Raw genomic sequence first — 12,357 nt, forward strand, 5'->3', positions numbered from 1 at the left:
CCTGGACACAGGCGCCAACCTGACAATCTGGCCCGGACACAGGCGCCGACCTGACAACCTGACCCGGACACAGGCGTCGACCTGACAACCTGACTCGGACACAGGGCCGACCTGACAACCTGACCCGGACGCAGGCGCCAACCTGACAACCTGACCCGGACACAGGCACCGGCCTGGCAACCTGGCCCGGACACCGACCCGCCGACTGACACAGGCGCCGACCTGGCAACCTGGCCCGGACACCGACCCGCCGACAGACAGGCGCCGGCCTGGCAACCTAGCCCGGACACGGACCCGCCGACTGACAGGCGCCGACCTGACAACTTGGCTCAGGCGCCGACCTGGCCGCCTGGCACAAGCGCCAGCCTGACAACCTCGAGGAGTTCATCGCCGTACCCCGGTTCTGACGGGATATGACGTCTTACCATTTGAAGGCTTTTTCACCCACCTAACCCGCGAGGGCACCACTATATAAGGACTCCGACCCCCAAAGCCAGAGTGGGGAAAAAAAGTATGGTAACCCTCGCTCTCTAGCTCTCTCATTTCTCTCCAAACCATTTGTGATCAGAATGCTAACTTAGGCATCGGAGAGTCCCCGCCGGGAAAATACCCCCGGGTCCTCTGATTCAGTTCCCGCAGGTCCCTCAGCTCCCGCCGTCTACAAAGGAGAGAGAATCACCTCACGTGGAGGGTAGTCGGGGTTGCGCTGCACTAGGGAGCTCCACCATCCTTTGAGTTGCAGACCGCCTAGGAGCAAGTCAAGTGACGAGTTCGCCATCAGGCAGTTCGTCACCAGGCAGTTCGCCGTCAGGCAGTTCGTCACCAGGCAGTTCACCATCAGGCAGTTCGCCACCAGGGAGCACTGCCGGGCAGTTCGCCACCAGGCAGTTCGCCCCCAGGCAGTTCGCCACCAGGTAGCTCGCCACCTGGCAGTTCGCCACCAGGGAGCACTACTAGGCAGTTCGCCACCAGGGAGCATTGCCGGGCAGTTCGCCACCAGGCAGTTCGCCATCAGGCAGTTCGTCACCAGGTAGTTCGCCACCAGGCAGTTCGCCATCAGGCAGTTCGCCACCAGGGAGCACTACCAGGCAGTTCGCCACCAGGTAGTTCGCCGTCAGGCAATTCGCCACCAGGGAGCACTACCAGGCAGTTCGCCACCGGGCAGTTCGCCACCAGGCAGTTCGCCCCTAGGCAGTTCGCCACCAGGGAGCATCACCAGGCAGTTCGTCACCAAGTAGTTCTCCCCCAAGGAGTTCGCCACCAAGTAGCTCATCACCAAGGCACGTCACCACTAGATCAAACACGAGGTACTTAGCCAAAAAAAATTATACATCACAAAAAATGGTACGTGACCAAAAACGATTACATCAATTGGCGCCGTCTGTGGGAAACGCTACGAAAAGCTAAGTTCTCATCCTACAAAAGCTAAGTTCTCATCTTACCAAAGCTAAGTCCTCACTTTTTTTTAAGCTATCACTTTACATTTTTTATGAACTCAAAAACTATGCAGGGGGCTAACAGACTAAGTAGCTCTACCAACCTTACTTTCAATTCAGATAATGCCTCATCAGTCCTCTCCGCAAGGTCCCCCTACAAAGATGAGCTCTTCGTGGCTTCCGCGGGAGTTGGCGGCCAACAGACTACATAGGCGCCCTTACCAGTCGAGCCTTCCAAGGCTCCCGTGTGAGCTGGCAACCTAAAGTTAGTAGTGCTGCCCCCGAAGGTCGAGCTCCTAGTAGCTTCTTGTAGGAGTGGGTGACCGGCATTACGAAGCTAATGCAGCACAATCATAGCTCGACACCTCACAGGCAAAGCCTACGGGCCACATTACTGCTTAAGACCCGGTCGCCTCTCCGGCACGGACAAAGTCAAAAAAGAGTAGACTACGAGTCACTCCCAAAAGCCTACGGGCCACATTACTGCTTAAGACCCGGTCGCCTCTCCGGCACGGGCAAAAATCAAAAAAGAGTAGACTATGAGTCACTCTCAAAAGCCTACGGGCCACATTACTGCTTAAGGCCCGGTCGCCTCTCCGGCACGGGCAAAAATAAAAAAAGAGTAGACTACGAGTCACTCCCAAAGCCTACGGGCCACATTACTGCTTAAGGCCTGGTCGCCTCTCCAGCACGGGCAAAAATAAAAAAAGAGTAGACTATGAGTCACTCCCAAAAGCCTACAGGCCACATTACTGCTTAAGACCCGGTCGCCTCTCCAGCACGAGCAAAAGTCAAAAAAGAGTAGACTATGAGTCACTCTCAAAGCCTGCAGGCCACACTACTACTAAATATCCAATCGCTTTCTTAGTAGGAACAAAATCAGCAAAAGTGAACTATAAGTTGCCCCAGAGCCTAAGGGCTACACTACTGAACCGGCGGAGACCCCCTCGTCTTACTGGCAGCTCGCCACGTACAGGCAGCTCCCAAAGCCTAAGGAATTGGATCAAAACTTACTAGCTCGTCGACTTACGGGCCAAAATAAATCTACTCCCTTCGTTGAGTTACTCTCAGCTCGGGAGTGGGGGGCAATTGATGAGGGCAGATTTGGCCCTCCAGTGAAATTGTGACACGTGGCACCTCGTGACAACTAGGCAAGCACCCAGGCGACAACTTACCAAGTTGGTCTCCCCCTCGAGCACCGGTCTGGCTGGCCCGGTGCGACCTGCGCGCGACCATCCGCGCGGCCTATGCGCGGCCTGCGCGCGACCTGCGTGCAGTCTACGCGACCTGGCTAGATCAGCCTGCCACAGGCACCGACCTGGCAATCTGGCCCGGACACAGGCGCCGACCTGACAATCTGGCCCGGACATAGGCGCCAACCTGACAACCTGACCCGGACACAGGCGCCGACCGAGGGCCGACCTGACAACCTGACCCGGACGCAGGCGCCGACCTGACAACCTGACCCGGACACAGGCACCGGCCTGGCAACCTGGCCCGGACACCGACCCGCCGACTGACACAGGCGCCGACCTGGCAACCTGGCCCGGACACCAACCCGCCGACAGACAAGCGCCGACCTGCCAACCTGGCCCGAACACTGACCCGCCGACTGACAGGCGCCGACTTGACAACTTGGCCCAGGCACCGACCTGGCTGCCTGGCACAAGCGCCAGCCTGACAACCTTGAGGAGTTCATCGCCGTACCCCGGTTCTGACGGGATATGACGTCTTACCATTTGAAGGCTTTTTCACCCATCTAACCCGCGAGGGCACCACTATATAAGGACTCCGATCCCCAAAGCCAGAGTGGGGAAAAAAAGTATGGTAACCCTCGCTCTCTAGCTCTCTCATTTCTCTCCAAACCCTCTGTAATCAGAATGCTAACTTAGGCATCGGAGAGTCCCCGCCGGGAAAATACCCCCGGGTCCTCTGATTCAGTTCCCGCAGGTCCCTCAGCTCCCACCGTCTACAAAGGAGAGAGAATCACCTCAAGCGGAGGGTAGTGACGAGTTCGCCATCAAGGAGCTCCACCATCCTCTGAGTTGCACCATCCTCTGAGTTGCAGACCGCCTAGGAGCAAGTCAAGTGACGAGTTCGCCATCAGGCAGTTCGTCACCAGGCAGTTCGCCATCAGGCAGTTCGTCACCAGGCAGTTCGCCGTCAGGCAGTTCGCCACCAGGCAGTTCGTCATCTGGCAGTTCGCCACCAGGGAGCACTACCGGGCAGTTCGCCACCAGGCAGTTCGCCCCCTGGCAGTTCGCCACCAGGTAGCTCGCCACCTGGCAGTTCGCCACCAGGGAGCACTGCCGGGCAGTTCGCCACCAGGCAGTTCGCCACCAGGGAGCACTACCGGGCAGTTCGCCACCAGGCAGTTCGCCACCAGGGAGCACTGTCGGGCAGTTCGCCACCAGGGAGCACTGCCGGGCAGTTCGCCACCAGGCAGTTCGCCACCAGGGAGCACTGCCGGGCAGTTCGCCATCAGGCAGTTCGTCACCAGACAGTTCGCCACCAGGCAGTTCGCCATCAGGCAGTTCGCCACCAGGGAACACTGCCTGGTAGTTCGCCACCAGGCAGTTTGCCGTCAGGCAATTCGCCACCAGGGAGCACTACTAGGCAGTTCGCCACCGGGCAGTTCGCCACCGGGCAGTTCGCCACCAGGCAGTTCGCCCCTAGGCAGTTCGCCACCAGGGAGCATCACCAGGCAGTTCGTCACCAAGTAGTTCTCCCCCAGGGAGTTCGCCACCAAGTAGCTCATCACCAAGGCACGTCACCACCAGGTCAAACACGAGGTACTTAGCCAAAAAAATTTATACATCACAAAAAATGGTACGTGACCAAAAACGGTTACATCAATCACAAAAAAAAGAATGAAAATTAATTGTATTAGGACAAAATGTGGCCCTTCCAATTTGGGTATGGACGACAATGCAAGAGACTTTTGAAGGTCATCGTACATGTTACCAGGGTTTTATACCAATGGAATCAGTTTAGGTAGATTCAAATAAGATACATTTGATTGGTTACCTGGGAGAAATTAAACTTCAATTAAACCCTTGTGAACTTGTATAGAACATTTGGGAAGAAAATCCGTAATTGAAAATAATGTTCTAGTTCTATTTTGAACCATTCGGCTTACATTTGGGACTTTCTTGTTGACAACTTGCAGCCTATAATTTGGTGTGTCTAAAGTGGTGGATTCTAATCATCCAGACTTCAAAGAAGGTGATTTAGTTTGGTGGAGAACTGGATGGGAAGAGTACAGCCTCATCACAACGCCAGAATCTTTGTTTAAAATTCACCACACCGACGTTCCTCTTTCTTATTACACAGGAATTCTTGGTAATCTTTTTAATTAGTTTGTTTGCTCTATATGTTTGTTGGCGTTAAACAAATACAAAACAAAATCTGGAAAGACTTGTTTTGATGAAGTTTGACCCTTGCAATAATGATGATGATATTGGTATAATGTAAACTGTTTGATTTAGTGCTTTATTAAAAGTGCTTTCGCAAAAGTAAACATCTATGGCAACAGTTCTGTAGGCAGAGTTTTCACAAAGAATGAAAATGGGTAAGATGGGGCATGATTATTTTTCATGCTGCAGGCTACTCAATTTTTGTGCTATGGGGCTGATTTTTCATTCTAAAAAGAATGTGGCCCATGACAAGAATTTTGTAACCAAACACTCTAATGTTATTCATTCTTGCCTAGAATGAGCAAGAATTAATAGAATGAGGCCCAGAGCAGTGAAACAAACATGGCCTAAGCACTACTGGACAAATCTGGGGGTATGAATTTTGAGTTATAAAATATCTAACATTGTTGGGCTCGGTAGGTTGTGTTGCTTTGGGGAGTGTTTCTTGAGGTTGGGCTGTGGGATGTGAAGTTGTGTTTCCTTATCTATTTGGTGATTGCCGATCACCTTTCTTGTATCTTCTTTTCTTTTTTATGAAATTTTAATTAATTACCAAAAAATGTTTAAAATAGGATCAAGATATTTGCCCTCTAAAGTCCAACCATAGGAAACATGTCAAAAATGTTGGAAATGTCTTAAAGAAATATTGTAAAAATTATGGGCATGGTGGAAATATTGTGAAATATAAAATGATATTTAAATTATTATGAAATGATAAAGGAAGTATAGGTATACCCATTTAAATTATTATCTTATTTTTGATAATTAATAGAAAAAAATGCTAAAAAACTATGGGATGCTCATTGTATAAATTGTTTATGCTGAATTATTAATACCCATTTAAATTATTATCTTGTTCCAAACCATCAAAAAAAGCTGAGAAACTATGGGATTTGATAATAATAGAAAACATGATAAGAAACTATGGGATGCTCATTGTATAAATTGTTTCTGCTGAATTATTAATGTCCATTTAAATTGTTATCTTGTACTCTACATAGCTTTGGTAGTTCCATTGGGGAATATGTGTAATGTTTCATGTTGGTATCCAAGGAAAAATAGAAAAATGTAATGGAAATAATAGGAAAGATAAGGGCATTCTAAACCATGAATAAAAAAGAAAATGTCTTGCATCATTTGTTAAACCATACAAGTCAGAAAGTTGTTGGTTTGTCATTTTCTTTTCATGATCACAATGAAATATTTTACATTATTTCGTTGCCATTGTTATGTTGAAGTGGTGCTTCCTAATGCCATGTGTCTTGAATGTTTATTTATTCCTCCATGAGTTATATAATATCTAAAACTATTATGACATATAGAGTGTCTTGCATCTGATAATTGTAAAGTAAGAAGTGGCTGTTTAGTCATTTCTTTGCATGATCACAATGAAACATTTGCACTATTTCCTTGCCATTATTATATTTAAGTGTTTCTTCCTCATGCCATTTGTCTTGAAAACACTCACAAGCAGATGAGATTGAGAAGGGTGCTTGGTTGCTGTATCTATGGTTATTCATGCTACATAAATTCAAGGGAGCTGTTTTTGACTATATTTTATCTATTTATGCTAGGTGATCTTCACTTAGTTTCAGTATTTGTTGATTCTATTCATACACTTCCTGTTTGTATGACCCCTCACTATAATGAATTCTGAAAGGAACAATACTATATATATTTTTTTTTTATCAATAACAACAGATTTCATTAAATAGGAATAAGTTTACAAAGTAGAGGAGTTAAAGTATCTTAACTGCCCAAGAAAGTGGGCAGGCACCCAAAAAGGAAAGAACAATTACAACTGAGCCCAGAAACCAGAATCCCTATTCACCCCTTGCCTAGCAAAGGAGTTTGCATTTCTCTTTACCCAAGTACACTGAACTTCCATGTTCTTGATCAGCCATTTAAATTTTCTCTTTTCATTGCTGTAGCTCCAAAGGTTTTCATTGCTGTATCTTGGGGATTTCTGTCCCTTGTTTGACATTTAATGAATATCGTACATGTTATTAAAGAAAAAAAGACGAAAAAGAAAGTTTTTTTTTTTAATTCCCCCCTGAGAAAATATATCAGGTGCCCTATTAATTAGATGGTGTGCTGTATGCATCACACTACATACTTTGTAATCTAGAAACTCAATTGCATCTACACCAAGGATTTTTGATTGACAAATTTTTTGATAATTTAAGATTTTCTTGTGGTTTTCAAAGCTAGTGGAACAAAATATATATACATTTTTTATTGGAAACAGTAACTTCATTAATACAGAATTAAGTACAACTGTCAACCCCTAAACAGGTGTAGGTAGATTAGTGAAGAAAAAAAGAAGAGAAGAAATAGGAAACTATAAATTAAATAGGAAGATTTGGTGGGTTTTTTAAATGAAATAGATAACCAAAGGAGATAAGATAGAAAAAATGGAGATTTTTTAAGAAAGAAACCTATCTTTTTCTTGTGTTTCATGTTAGAGACCAGAACAAGGGAAGCAAGCCTATAATACAAAAGGTATACTCTAGGTGAAGAAAGAAAAGCCATGTCAGCAAAAGCCAACTGGCAAACCAACTGACATCTAGCAACTTGAATAAAAACAGTTAGAGCTGTTATGAATTGTAAAAGTCTTGTAGTAGCATGATTCTTGATTCTTGATGTACTTCTATAAAAAGAGAGAATTAAAGGAATAAAGGATGAGAAGTTCATACCTTCAAACTCTCTCTCTCTCTCTCTCCTTTTTGGTGCCTGTGTTGGCCAGAGTCCAACATTTCATTTGCTTTGAAACCATGACGAAAAAATTGAATTTTGTTTGAGAAGGTTGAAATGCATTTGAAAATGAAATTCAAACCCTTGATCTGTACATAATTTTTCCTCTTGGGTTTTATTTATTTACTTGTATGGGGTGGGGTGAGGTTGAGGAGGGGGTTAAAGTAGGCATAAGATGTGTACAAGGGGGGATGCCATTGGGAGCATCCAGATATCTGTAGCATACAAGACCTATGATGAAATATAAATTCTTTGTGGAGGATGTCTTTGTAGTTTCTAGTTTTGGGTGTTCTTCTGTTTTATCCATGTTTTGTTTCAGTTTCAGGGCGTTAGAGATTGATCCTGCTTGGATGCTTTTTTGTATGTCTGGGCATGTTTGTATATCACTTGTATTTTCTTTTTGTTTTTATAAAATCTTTATATTTACTACTGGAAAGAAATGAAATTCGAATTCTTGAATTGAATCAGAGACATCTTTTATTAAATATAAAGATACTTGCATGGAAATTCCTAATGTGTTGAATTTAAGTTCTTAACAATCATGTGACATGTATAATGTCTGATTTTCATGACCTTACCAATTACTTAAAACTTAAAAGATTGATGATCTGTCATACATGTTACAACTTGGTAGATTTTGAATATTTGCATTCAAAAAATTACCTATTAACTTTGGACATGCTCAACAAAGTAGGCTGCTCTAGTACTATGGTCCTTGCAGTATTTCATGGCTGGAGGACAGTTTCTAATTACTCCCACATCTTAGGGTGTATTTGACTGGCCATTTAACTACCTAGGACTTCCATTAGGGGGGTGGGGAGGACCCTAAATCCATAACCTTTTGAAACCCTGTAGATTACTTTGTCAAGAAATTGGCAAGTTGGAAGAAATTTATTTGCATCTCCTTAGGGGATAGAGCCACCCTAATTAAGTCCACCTTTGCTAACCTTCCTGTGTATTACATGTTCGTTTTGAGGATTCCTGTAGTAGTGACCAAGAGATTTGGAAAGATTATGGTGACTTTTATTTGGTAGCTTGGAGATTCCATAAAAAGGTCAGTTTGATTGATTTAAAAATTATTTATAGGTGCAAAGAGAAAGGTAGGCTAGATTTAGGTAGGGTGAGACTCAAAAATCTCTCTTTTGGGCAAATAGTTATGGAGATTCCCCATGGACTCAGACATGGTTGTCTCTCATTATGTCCCTTCCAGAACATGGACTAGTTTGGGATTTAGGCCTTAAATAGGCCTCTCATTATGTCCCTTCCAGAACATGGACTAGTTTGGGATTTAGGCCTTAAATAGGCCTTTGGATTCTTGGATGTCATAGATCTTATTGATTATAGACAATTTTAAATCTGATCTAATGATGCACCCAGATATTTCCTATGTCGTACAAGTGGTTAGTCAATTTCCAATAAAAAAAGTGGTTAGTCAATTTGTTTATTCTCCTTGAAAACCTCACAGGATTGCAGTTCTTTGTATTATCATATAGTTCGTGGAACTCTGCCACATGGCTTACTCTTCTCCACATCCACATCTCTTAGTCTATCGACCTATGCAGATGCTGATTGGGCAGGAAGCCCAGACACTAGACGTTCTACTACTGGTTGGTATGTCTTCCTTGGAGACTCCCTCATATCTTGGAAATGTAAGAAGCAGAAAATTGTCTTGAAATCTTCTACCAAGGCTGAGTATAGAGCTGAGCTATGTCCCCCGTCTTCTGACAATGGCTTAGGGCTCTCCTTGATGACCTTGGTTTTCCATTGTCCTTTCCAGTTCCTATTTATGCAGACAATGACAGTGTCATCAAGATTGCCTCCAACTTGTTTTTCAAGAGAGAACCCAGCATATCGAGGTTGACTGCTACTTCATTAAAGATCAGTTTTCTGTTGGACATATCTCCTTGCCTCACGTATCTTCTGCTTTACATCTTGCCAATCTCTTTACAAAAGCTATGACACGTGCTCGCCACCAGTTTAGTTGAGAAGCTGATGCTTGTTCCTCAACATCAGTTTGAGAGGGGGGGGGGTGTAGAGATTGATTTCAATCTTATATACAGAAAACACATATAAGATAACACTTTTGGGCATGTGAGATACTTAACACACCCTTTCAATTCTGTTTCTCTCGTTTGAACTTTCTTAACAGTATACACCTTACATAGCCAACCCCATGTAGTTGGGATGAGAATTAGATGATGATGAGTGTTTATACACCATAACATTGAAATATAAACATCCATTGTATGATTCCTACATATATAGAAATATAATCTAAATAAAACCATGGTCTAAATATAACCATAACTATACTGTTTGGCAGATGGATTAGCTAAGCAGGGAGTTAAGAGAGAACAAGCTTTTTGTGGCGTTGATCCTATGAAGGGCCTGTATAACATATGTGTTATGGGTTAGCGGAACTAGGCCAATTGGTGGGGTGTTTCAGTTACAACTCTATGTATATATATTTCTTTTTACAAAATCAGTAAAATTACAGTTAACCATAAAAAGAGAAAATCTTTCCAGATCTGAAAATTTGAGGCTACATGCTTTTTTCATTCTGCTTCCAAACTGTTAAGGACTCTGATTCTCCTTCTGATTGTCTTATGCTTTCTTCTTAGGTATGCCTGGAATGACTGCTTATGCTGGTTTTTATGAGGTCTGCTCTCCTAAGAAAGGAGAATATGTATTCATATCAGCAGCGTCAGGTGCAGTTGGCCAGCTTGTTGGACAGTTTGCCAAGCTAATGGGTTGCTATGTTGTTGGAAGTGCTGGAACCAAGGAAAAGGTCAGTCTCCAATTCAATTATTTTTCAATATCAATGTATGGGATCCAGAAGCAACATTTGAGTTGCTAGTACCTAGGTAATGCTATAGCATAGACCTGATTTGATGGTTGTAACTTTTTCTCCTCTTTGATTGGTTTGGATAATTCTAATTATTCAATTTTATAGTTTCTTTTGATGCTTTTCTATATTAATTTGGTTATCCAAAAGGTTGTAACAGCTCAACCCTTTGCATGCACATTGTCTGAGTTTCTACTGTCTGTGAATGGACTTTGCTTGATCCCTAAAAGTAAAAAGTAAAAAAGGCTGTTACCCAATGTTGGTCCCAACTTCACTCTTCTTTAAAGAAGTTTGGAGAAAGCCTATCCCACCTAAAGTCCAGGCTTTGTGTTGGGAAGTTTGTCTTGGAAAGATAAATACCTGTGATCTGCTTCAGAAAAGAAGGCCAAATTTTAGCCTCTCACACCGCATATGCTTCCCTTGCTGTGCAAGTGGTGAAACCCTATCTCATTGTCTTGCTCTCTTGTTCTTGGTATTTGGGACTTCTGCTGCTCTCTTTTTGGCTGCAGGTGGATATCTCCACAGGATATAGTGTGCTTATTCAGCCCAAGCTTCTTAAGACAACCAAGAAAGAGGGGAAGAATTATGCGGAAAGCAATTCGGGCTGCAGTAGTATGGACTATTTGGGAGGAAAGAAATGGAAGAATTTTTAATGAGAAAGCAATTGATTTATTCAAAGATTTTTCAGTAAATGACATCATAAGGGCATGGGCTGAAGTGGCAGCCTCCTCAAGAGAAAAGGAAAAGAGGGTTATGGTATGTTCACCCCCAGCAGCTAATAAAATAAAATTGAATATTGATAGGAGCTCCATGGGAAACACTGGAATGGCAGGTATTGGAGGGGTTTTTAGAGACTGCACAGGGAAAGTTTTGGCTATGTTTTCAGGTCCCTTGGGGTCGGGAGACTTGTTAAAGGCAGAACTGATGGCACTACTACAAGGCTTAAGATTTGCCAAACAAGCAAACTTTCAGCAGTTGGAAGTAGAGGGGGATTCAAAGCTCATCATTTCTTGGGCAAAGAGTAAACAACTCACACCATGGATCTATAGGCATGAGTTTAGGGAAATTGAAAACATAAAATAAGAGCTAAACATTATATTCAATTGGGTAAGAAGGAATGCAAATGGGATGGCTGATACTCATGCAAAACAAGGGGTAAATAGGCAACAATTATCTTTGGTGCAATTGTAACATTTGTACCTTCTGGGGCTTGATCGGACTTATTGTAATTTCAAAATTTAGTACATTTTAATAAAAATCTCAGTCCTTTTTGCTAATAAAAAAAAATGTTGGTCCCAACTGTAGGGGAGGTGTAGACTGGGTACAGTCCCAACCTCTGGCATTTCTTTTTCGCACCAAGTGGCTGCTCTCAAACCTGAAACACATGTTGTCATGCTTTCCGGAGATTTTACCATTACTAAATGATGGCCCCTGCTTGATACCTAAAGAGTATTTCTAAATGTCCTCAAACATAAAATAGTAACTTAGGAGGTGGAAAGAATGGTTATTGTTAGTAATCAACACTGTAAAGACCGACATTAGTCAACTTTTTTTTTTCTTTCTTTTTTTTTTTTTTTTTTTTTTCGTATTGGCACAAACTAAGGTTGATTTATTGAAGAACAAGTTTGGGTTTGACGACGCTTTCAAATACAAAGAAGAGCACGACTTGGATGCTGCATTGAAAAGGTCAGTATTCATTTTTGTGCAAGAAAATTCAATTCCCAAACATCTAATGCAAGCTTTGTTAAACTGATTGAACATCTTATCTTATTGTTGTTTTGAGTTTTGGTGGCACACTTGTTCTGTGGGACACAACTTCCTTTTTGTATGAATTCTATTGTCTTTCTAAATTGGCCTAATATTTTAATATTTAAGCTGTATTAATTGTCCAATTCAACTTATAGCA

The 12,357-nt window shown here is 43.3% G+C and overlaps 1 protein-coding gene across 1 annotated transcript in view; it reads left to right on the forward strand.

The window, feature by feature from the left end:
• LOC104586806 (2-alkenal reductase (NADP(+)-dependent)-like) overlaps positions 1-12,357 on the forward strand; it is a 39,803-nt gene that overhangs the window by 866 nt on the left and 26,580 nt on the right. Inside the window, exons 2-4 of the mRNA XM_088899822.1 lie at positions 4,613-4,778; positions 10,228-10,394; positions 12,055-12,137. Coding sequence (XP_088755948.1) covers positions 4,613-4,778; positions 10,228-10,394; positions 12,055-12,137 — 416 coding nt within the window. The remainder of the gene's footprint in view (positions 1-4,612; positions 4,779-10,227; positions 10,395-12,054; positions 12,138-12,357) is intronic.

The sequence above is a fragment of the Nelumbo nucifera genome, chromosome 1 (assembly GCF_055504915.1).
Source record: "Nelumbo nucifera cultivar China Antique chromosome 1, China Antique-T2T, whole genome shotgun sequence".
NCBI lineage: Eukaryota > Viridiplantae > Streptophyta > Magnoliopsida > Proteales > Nelumbonaceae > Nelumbo > Nelumbo nucifera.